This window comes from Zootoca vivipara, chromosome 4 (assembly GCF_963506605.1).
Source record: "Zootoca vivipara chromosome 4, rZooViv1.1, whole genome shotgun sequence".
In the NCBI taxonomy this organism is placed as follows: domain Eukaryota; kingdom Metazoa; phylum Chordata; class Lepidosauria; order Squamata; family Lacertidae; genus Zootoca; species Zootoca vivipara.
The window spans coordinates 23,552,300-23,562,527 of record NC_083279.1 but is presented as its reverse complement, the minus strand read 5'-3'; the positions used below and the strand labels follow the sequence as shown (position 1 = coordinate 23,562,527).

The 10,228-nt window shown below is 47.2% G+C and overlaps 1 protein-coding gene across 1 annotated transcript in view; it reads left to right on the top strand.

The window, feature by feature from the left end:
• The first annotated feature begins 1,351 nt into the window (after positions 1-1,351).
• NALF1 (NALCN channel auxiliary factor 1) overlaps positions 1,352-10,228 on the top strand; it is a 338,766-nt gene continuing 329,889 nt past the window's right edge. Inside the window, exons 1-2 of the mRNA XM_035116713.1 lie at positions 1,352-1,800; positions 1,852-2,008. Coding sequence (XP_034972604.1) covers positions 1,352-1,800; positions 1,852-2,008 — 606 coding nt within the window. The remainder of the gene's footprint in view (positions 1,801-1,851; positions 2,009-10,228) is intronic.

The window sequence follows — 10,228 nt, the reverse complement described above, 5'->3', positions numbered from 1 at the left end:
AAAGTTCCCCGCGACTGGATGCAACGCGCCCCCTTCCGGCCCGGGGCTCCGAAGTCGCCGGCCGCGCTCGCACCAGGCATGGAGCATACCAGGCTGCGGTGCGGAGTCGCTCGGCGCCTGGGTGCGAGGTGGAACCTCGCCGCTCTCTAGGGCGCAGCCGGGCGAGGGGCTCCCACGACAGGGGGTGGGGAGTGGGGAGTGGACGCAGCAGCAAGCGAGACCACCCCGCCTCGAGCCCGGGAAAGCAGCGAAGGCGAACTCACCGCCAGCGGATTCCCGCCATCCATTCATTCACCTTTCTCGGCTCGCGGAGGGGAGTCCACGAGGAGGAGATTGCCCCCGCCCCCTCTCGCCAGAATGCCGGTGATTGGGGGGTCCTCAAAGCGGGGAGAGCGTGGCAGGCGATTCCCCCGAACCTCTCCTCTCCTCCTCCCTCCCTCCCTCCCTTCGCTCGCTCGCTCGCTCTCCCCCCCCCCAACCCCCAGTCGAGGGAAGGCAGAGCACGCCGCCGCTGCCAATGCGCCAGGCTGGCGGCGCAGGAGGAGATGACGCAAAGGGCCGTGCGCTCCCCCAAAAAAAGTGCTTCTCCCGGACGAAGATGGCGGCAACTTAGCGCAGGGCCCCAAGATGAGGGTGGCCCCCGGGCAGCAGGAGGCAGCCAAATCCGCGCCGCGAGCAGGGGGGGATCGTGCCCGGCGGGAGCCTCAGCAGAAGCAACAGCAGCGGCGGCGGCGGCGGCAGCAGCAGCAGCAACAGCAGCAGCCGCAGCGCAGTGGCACCAGCAGTGCTAGCAGGAGCAGCCGCAGCAAGAGCCACAGCAGCGGCAGCAGCAGCAGCCTTCGCCCCGCCGCTCCTTCGGCGCCTCCTCAGCAGCTCGGGCCAGGCGACACGCAGCAGCCAGCCTCTCGCCAGGAGGAGGAGGAGGGTCTCGTCTGGGGCTAGCGGGGGGCCGGCTCGCGGGGTCCCCCGGCTGGCTCTCCAGGGCGTCGGGGTGGGGGGCGGAGGAGCGCGCCATGAGGCGAAGGGCGGGAAGCGGTGGGCTGGCCGAGTTGGTGCCAAAATGGGGGCCCGCGCTCTGACCATGCCCGGGTGACAGGGAACGTGAGGGAGGCAGGGGACGGCGACCGGCCCAGCCCAGCCCAGCCCAGCCCAGCCCAGCGCGCAGGAGCACCACCACCACCGTCCCCGCCACCCCCATTAGCGCCACCACCTCCGTCGTCGCCGTCGTCGCCCTTCTCTGAGGGGGGAGCCTGGCGCCCCGCCGCGCCGTGTCCATGCCCGTGGGGCCGCCGAGCCCGGCTGCGGAGCCCCCCTCGCCGTGGAGCCGGCCGGGGCTGCGCGCTCCCGAAATATGAGCAGCCGCCCCCCGGGAGGAGCCGGCTCGGGCGTGTGCTTCGGCCCGCGGGAGCCCGACAAGCCCTTCGCGGACTCGGAGCGGGCGCAGAAATGGCGCCTGTCGCTGGCCTCGCTGCTCTTCTTCACCGTGCTGCTCTCCGACCACCTGTGGCTCTGCGTTGAGGCCAGGCAGGTCGCGGCCGGGCGCCACCGGGACCCAGAGCGGGCGGGAGCGGGCACGGAGGACGGCATGGACGGGGCGGCGGAGGGCGGCCAGTGCTTCAGCCTGCTGGGCGACGCCGAGGCTGCGTGCCGCCGCCTGCAGCAACCCGGAGCCTCGGCCCAGGCGGAGCTCTACCTTCCCTTTTGTAGTTCCTACACGCTGCGCGAGCTCTTCGCCGGGCTTTCCCGCCCGGACACTCTGAACTGCACTCTGGACCTAGGCGAGGGGGACGAGGACGAGGAGTTGGACGGCGACGACCACGGGGCCGCGAGGGATGGCGAAGGGCGCCGCAGGGAGGAGGATTGGCTCGGCTCTTGCCGCCGCTGCGTCCTGGCTTACCAGAACTACGACCAGCAAGCGCAGGACCGCTACCAAGAGTTCGAGCTCGTGCTGCAAAAATACTTGCAAGCGGAGGAGTACTCGGTGAAATCCGGCCCGGAGGATTGTAAGGTAGGAGTGTAGGTGGTTTTGTTTTTTAATTCCCCCCTCCCTCCCTCACCACTTTGGCAATGTCTTTCTCCCAGCCCTCCAATCCCTTGGATTCACTGTTGGTCTCTTTGGCGACGCTGAGGTTTGACATGGGTTTGTGGCTTGGTTTCTGCTGCGAGGGCCGGGCTGCTTCTCCCTCCCCTCCCCTCCCTTCCTCCGGTCCTGATCATATGCGATGGGCTCCTGACTCGCGCTGGCCCCGCTCTGACTGCCAGGGGCTGGAATGCGGCTTGGCAGGGGAAGAGGCGCTGCGTGCCAATGAGCAGGACCCGGGAGCGCGTGGGCTGCTGCTGCTGCGCGGAGGCGGCGGCGGGGGGTGCGTGGGAGGGGGAGGGGAGGCCGAGACGTGGTCGCGAGCGGGGGTTTCCCTGGCCGTTAAATGATCAGGGATCTCGGTTGTTTCCCGGAACTGAAAAAGCGTCATTCGCGTGGCGGTGCGAAGGTTTGCTATCTTTGCAGGGGAGGGTGGGGGCATTAACTTCCGAGTTGCTGGATCAGGGTGGTTGGTGGGATGGATGGAGTTGGGTCCTGAACTTCTGAGGAGGCGCTGCTTCTCTCGGGTTTGGTGGTTTGTCTTTCGTTTAAGGAGAACAATGCCAAATACCCTGTTTGGTGCTGCCCTTCCCCGGCTTCTGGCTAACCGGTTGGACGACCAAGGACAGCTCTTGGACTGGTCAAGAACTTTCTTGTGTGTCCCTGGAGGGACAGCGTTGTGTAGGACATTTGCTACGAAAGCTCTGCATGCTGTTGAACTCAGGGAATCAAAAGCCTGGTAATTTTCCTGGAGTGTCCTAGGAGTGTGGTAATTGAGTATTAGAGGAAAGGAAGTGTTCCCAGGTGGCTCTTCCTCTCTTTCTGTGTAAATGCCTCTGTTTCAAGTCTGCTCTGCCGAATCCCTGGAGTTGGAATACTGTATACCCTAGGTTTATGGGAGTAGCAAGCAGAGTCTGCAGCAAACTGTGTGAGGGGAAAGTAGTGATGGCAGAGTCTTAGTGACTCCTTCCTTCCTCTTTGTACATAATGCTGATTTCCCATTTTGCCCTAACCTCAGGCACCTTGTCCTTTAAGAAAAATGTGACTCTTGCTGTAGTGACATGTTTCTAAGGTCGCAATTCAGTGCACACTGCTGTGGGAATAAGTTCCACAGAAATCAATGGGGTCTAGCTTCAGAGGTTCTGGATAATAGGTTCTGGATAGTAGCTGTCAATTTTGTACATGAACTCTTGTTTGGTGCTTAAAAAACCCCACCAAGGGCTAGATGCAGTTAAAAAACAAACAAACATATACCCAAGGCCCTGATTTAGGTATTGATGCATCTTGTTGATTTCAGTAGAAGCTACTTCCAGGAATTGTGTTTGGGATAGTAATATATTATCTTGTGTAGTGGAACTGCAGTGTTTTCTTTAGGGTTTATCACCCTGATGTAATCTGAGAGCATCCAAAGAAAATCTAAATGTTGTAGATGTAATGAGTATTAGCCAGTTTACTTTTTATTATTATTAAATGAAAGCAATGCTCGATGAAAGTATTTGCTTGTCATGGAAACAGGATATAAGAAGTAACCCCCCCAGCGGATTATTTTTAAAGTTTACATTGAATATATTACCTTTACTTATAAGCAGAGCAGTGATGATCTACCGGTAAGAGCTACTGGGATGCAAGCATCAGTTCAGGGTTGCAAGTTCTTAAATAGTATCTTTAAGAGTTTGAATGCTTACTTGTGTGACAAAAACAAATTGCTGCTTATTGTTAAAGTGAAAGGAGAAACTGCTTTGTGGGCTGGAAATATTCATAGTCTGATTCTTAACAGCAGACATTTTATTTTGTTCCGGATTCCGGAATAAAGTCTGCAAGGCAGTTTTATGTGATGGAACTGCGGTACATAGAGCTGCAAATGCTTGGTGCTGTCCATGGTGCTGCAGATTTTCAGTACTGTCCATGGTGCTTGATGTCATAAGCAATGCAACTGTGTTCTCAGAGCCTTATGTTTAGTCATAACAAATCACCTATGTCAACAAATGTAATAACTGAGCACTTTAATGTTCAATAAGTTGGATGCATATATAGTATGAACGATGGATACTGTGACTTGAATATTGGAAAGCATATACTACAGTATGTTAACTGCACTCAAATATGTAACTACGAAGTTTTAATGCCTCTGCAGTCTGAAATGTTTGCTTTTAGGGGGAAAAATTGGACCAAGGCCTTGTAATACTGTTTGAGAGTAATGTAACAGATATATTAGAATACTGTTTTACTGAACACACATTTGACACCCTATATTAGTGCTTTTATCCACAAAAAAACCCCTCTGGTATGATGTAGATATGTTTCTTTGGTTTAAGTGACAGTTAAGGGTACATTTTGTTATGATTCAGCTGTAGGTAGGCCTTATATAAACTGGAACCTTACTTACAGCCCATATTATGTCTTATTTAATTGTTCGGTCTGTCATGGGCTACTTTTCACTGTACATTAAAAGAGGCAATATTGAATTAAGTCGGCCGGCATGCATCTAAGCAGCAAAGCTGTTAAAACTGTTCATTTCCATTTTAGAAAAGAGAGCACTTCTTCCAGTTTACAATTTGTACTTGATGACAAAATCAATGATGCTTGCTATACACACCATCTCCTGTAGCATTTGTATTCTGTCATGTATTTACTTCCTACTAATGCAGCCTCAGATAATAATTGGTTAGTATATTAGAAAGCAGAAACTATAGCATTGCTGATGTCCTGCCTGAACATTAAAATGTATGCCTAGAATAATATTGGCAAAGATAATTGGCAAACGCTCTTAATACTACACAGTTCTTACATTTTATCAATATGCTATAGAGAGCTACTTATTCACATTTCTTTTTCCAATGTGCAGTTTTTAAATCTTTCCTATCTATGTGCAGTTTTTAAATCTTTCCTATCTATGTGTAACCCAAGCAAAATATGGTACTCTACTGTATCAGTTTCTATGTACTAGAAGAGTATTTTTGCAGTCATAGCTCACAGCTCTTTCCATTTAGAAAGATGCTATGAATTGCTGAGTATGAACCCAAGTTTTTAATTTTATAAATCAGATTAACGTATAATTTATCCTGAACTTACTTGGATTTACCTGATGTACTGGCATGACTGGTTGGTTTAGAATTGAAATAAAAAACCACATCTAAGATTGTAACCAGAGGGTACATATGACTGTATGGTTGAATGTGCCAATTTTATGTGTCTGTTTGGATCTGGCCTGGGTGCTGCCTTAAGGGCACATGTTGTTGCTGATTCTCACTTTGCAAAGTTTTAATTACAGTTGGACAATTTCATGCTATGCTCTTGAGAATTTTGCAAAGGTGAAGCCCTAGGCCAATTACCTGACAATTAAGATTATAGTTGTGTAATTTACTATAATGCCCATGGCTCTTGACTTGAGTTGATGGGTGCTATCTTTTAACCACCTGGGATGAACCCTTTTGCTTTACAACCTTTCATTCGTAATTTCCATATCCTTGTAAACAAGTGGGGATTTTATATATTTACAAAACATGATATTCAGATATTCATTTAGATTTTTTAAGCCATCCATTACTATATACCTCACTGGAAAAGTTACTTAGACAGGTTTGGAGACATACCAGACACCATACCAGACCCCCCCCCCTTGTTTTCATGGAAGATGGAATAAACTGGAGCTAAAACCTCATTCTTGATATCTTCGAGTGTTTCTTAAGTTGGTAGTTATATAATAGTACAGTTGTTCATAAAGCAAGCTTCAGGTTGTTGCTAAATGAGAACTGGGTCAACTAATAAAGTACATGCCAGCATGCATGCGTAAAAATCATTTTAGTGAAGCCAAGTATTTGAACGCATGTGTTTCAGAAGTATTGCAGACATGGTTTTAGGCCTAGAATCCAACACAGAATTAGGCACGTTTGAGCCCACTTGGCTGAAAGCTGGAGTCAACCTCTCTACCAGCCTCCTATTAAATTTATCAGTGGTGAAACATTGCTCCATGGTAGAGACAGTGCCATAATTTCCCTTTAAAAGGCTCCCCCTGCTCAAAAACAACAGTACTGACAGTCAAAAGCACACTGCTATTTCTTTCTCTCTACTCCTCCAAGGAGGAAGTAGGGCAGGTTGAGTGTCCCAATCCTCTCTGATGTTTTCTGAGGGTTTAGTAACCATCCAGTGTTTGGAAAACTTTGGAACAAACCGGAGTGTCTCTTCCTGTCACTCCAGTATGCTCTAATGTTTTCTGAGAGTTGGGTGAGGAAGAAGAGAGGCAATGTAGCCATGACTCTACCCCAACATGATGGTTCTCAGTGGTTCCTCACCTTATTTCTTGCTGCTGTGCCTCTCTTCCTTCTGTGGTTGAAAGTTTGCCAACTTCTGACAGGTAAAGGTAAAGGGACCCCTGACCATTAGATCCAGTCGTGACTGACTCGGGGGTTGCGGCGCTCATCTAGCATTATTGGCCGAGGGAGCCAGCGTACAGCTTCCAGGTCATGTGGCCAGCATGACAAAGCCGCTTCTGGTGAACCAGAGCAGCACACGGAAATGCCGTTTACCTTCCCACTGTAGCGGTACCTATTTATCTACTTGCACTTTGACGTGCTTTCGAACTGCTAGGTTGGCAGGAGCTGAAACCGATCAATGGGAGCTCACTCCGTCATGGGGATTTGAACCACCAACCTTCTGATCGGCAAGCCCTAGGCTCAGTGCTTTAACCCACAGCGCCACCCACAGGTAGGAGGCAGCATAACTACGTGTAGAACAGTTGCCTTTTTATTACCTATATGATTAGAAGCCCCAGCTTAAAGGCTTATGTTTGAACCATGAAAGGTGTGGAAGAGGGTTACAGAGGCAAGGACATGACTCTTAAAAGTTTGTAAGGAGCAGCATAAATATCAGGCTGTGATCCAAAGCGGCTTGTTCCAGCCTGTTGGGACTCCTCTATACCACTCCCACCACTTTGAACAGCAAATTCCAATGCTATGACGCAAGCCGTTGACTTCTCCATTTCAGAAGCAGCTTGCCTTGCAACAAAGGGACATTCTTCCTGTGTGACTTCAGGCCACTAGCCTTCAACCAGATTTTAACTTTCAGACTGTCACCCTACTTGCTTCCATACTCAGGTTGCCCTTGACCTAAGCACGCTACAATAACTGCATCTAGATATTATGTTTGTATGCTAATAAATCATATTAGTGCGAGAACACATGAAGACATCCTAGTATTTTACTTTGTGCCTAACTATAATGAGCAAACCCTCATAATCAAAAGGTGGGACGTGGGTTTGCTGATTGGCAGGTGGAATCATGAGTCTCTTTCCAAAACTGGCCAATTGCTAAGCTGTTTCACTTCCAAATGCTCTTATCAACAATGATCAACAGATATTAGGTTACAGTATTCCCTTAACCTTGTTATGTATTTTCTCTGTTTCCTTAACTGTTATCCATTGATACAACAGAAAGGGGGATGGCTTGCTACTTTGCTGTTTGTAAGCCTCATCACTAGACTTAGACATACTATTAGGTAAAATATCTGTCAGCACAATGAAATACTATCTACAGGTATGTGAAATCTTCCCTTCCCTTCCTGTTTTCTCATACTCAAGTGTTCTATTTATTTATTTCAATATGCAACTAACAAACAATATTTATATACTGCTTACAGAAAAACAAAAAAACTCAGAACAGTGTATTAAGCCAATTAAAAAACAACAGCAACCACAAATAATAGGGCAGAATTGGTACAGTCAGTGTTACTGGTCAGAGAAAGGGTTTTACTAAATCAGGGGTCAGCAACCTTTTTCAGCCGTGGGCCAGTCCACCATCCCTCAGACCATGTGGTGGGCCAGACTATATATTTTTTGGGGGGGGAAATGAACGAATTCCTATGCCCCACAAACAACCCAGAGATGCATTCTAAATAAAAGCACACATTCTACTCATGTTAAAATACCAGACAGGCCCCACAAATAACCCAGAAATGCATTTTAAATAAAAGGACGCATTCTTCTCATGTAAAAACATGCCGATTCCTGGACTTTCAGTGGGCCGCATTGAGAAGGCGATTGGGCGCATCCGGCCCACGAGCCTTAGCTTGCTTACCCCTGTACTAAATGATGGAAGCACTCAGTGGGCTGTGCCTGCTAAACAATGGCTGGGGGAGGGGGAGGCGGAGAACAAGACTAGGCATTTTCTGCAGTGGTTTGCCGCTTGCGGAATGCTCTCCCCAGAGAGGTTTGCCTGGTGCCTTTGTTACAGATCTTTATCGGCCAGGCAAAAACATTCTTTTTCTCCCAAGCTTTTGGACAATTAAACAATCTATAGCCTTTTAATCTGTGTGGGTGTGTGCATGGGTGTGTATGCATATTGTTTTTGTTAGTATGTTACGTGTTTTTGTGTTTTGATATTGTAAAGTGCCCTATGATCCTTGGATAAAAGGCAGTATAGAAATTTAATAAAAAATAGATAAAATATATCAAATGTAGACGAGGCTCAAACTGGATCAAAAGCAAGAAAGGGCCAAATTGCTATAGCCTGTGTGGGAGATGCAAATGTTGAGAAATGAGGGCTGATTTGATTTACACGCTTGAACTTTAATGCCTTGATCCAAAGTCATGGAAGTGTTAAGGTTTCTCATTAAACATAGTGAACATTGAACAAAATTCCTAGAGCACAGCATGGGCAAAGAATCAAGTTCTTGAGCAGCAAATACATTGAGATGGCAGAATGTATTTTAATATCCAAGTGTACCACACACTTAGTTCTAGGAAAATCATAGTGCAATCCTGTATGTGTCTACTTAGAAGCAAGGCCCAGATAAGTAGGTATGAGATTGCAGCCTTGGGGAACGTTTTACTCATGTACACATCATTAGGATTGTTTTGCGTAACTTAATTTTGAAGCATAATGGGTTTCCCCTCTTCTTGTTCTACCTGGAGAATACAAGGTATATAAAAATAGAATCAGTTAAGGTTAATGCTATGAATAAAGTTTTAATATTTTTACATTTATAAACCATCATGCAAAAGTACATCAAGTATACAATATTAATATATTTTAGTAAATCATGCATGTAGCAGGTGTTGCTTTGTCGGACTATAGAAAACAAAGCATAGCCCTCTGCAACTTATTCCAGAACTTTGTAAACATTGTACAGCTTGCTTGGGGTTGCTTGGTGCTTGTTTTATGCTGAATTGGATTTTATGGTTGGATTTATTGCAGGGTTGTTTTACTAGTTTATTGTTTTATTATTGAATTGCTGCAAGTTATATTTGAAATGTTGCTTATATTGCTGCTATAGGCTACTTAGAGAGTCTTTTTATTAGACAACTCATAAATGGAAATAAAAAATACATACACCGGCCACTTTCGTATAAAGCAATTATTGATGGTGCTTCATTCCTGAACCTTTGATCAGGGCCTATAAATACAGTCACCAGTGAAGCCATAAATATAATCCATGCAACCAGTAGGGAAATAATCTTCTTCTTCAGTGATCACATAGCCAAGTAAGATTGTTTTCCATGAACACGGTCTTAGCAGTGAGTCTGTAGGTGACTGTGGAGGCCAATTTTGATCCACATGTCCTTCCACAGTGGGGACATAAGTTTCTGGGCAGGAGTTGATCATGGTGAAGGTTTGCCAAATGTGCACATTTATCCCTTTTATCCCTTTCATCTTGAGTTCAAGTGTCGTCAAAGTCAATGAAACCTTTGGTAAAGACATAGCTGTCAAGTTCTCCCTTTTTAAAAGGGAAATTCCCTTATGCTGAATAGGCTTCCTCACAAGAAAAGGGAAAACTTGACAGCTATGGGTAAAGACTGTTCTCCAACTGGAGCACTCATGGGTCAATGTTTCCCAGTTGTCCATGTTTATACTTCATTTTTAAAGACTTGCCTTGAGAGAGTTTTTAAACCTCTTTTGTTGACCACAAGCATTACACTTCTCATTTTTAAGTTCGGAATAGAGTAGTTCCTTTGGAAGACAATAATCAGGCATCCGAGCAAGATGACCAGTCCAACAAAGTTGATGTTGAAGAATCATTGCTTCAACACTGGTGATCTTTGCTTCTTCCAGTACACTGGCATTAGTTCGCCTGTCTTCCCAAGTGATGTGTAATTTTTTTTTGGAGACACAGTTGATGGAAGTTGATCTAGTGCCAGGATGAGAGATGTTGGGT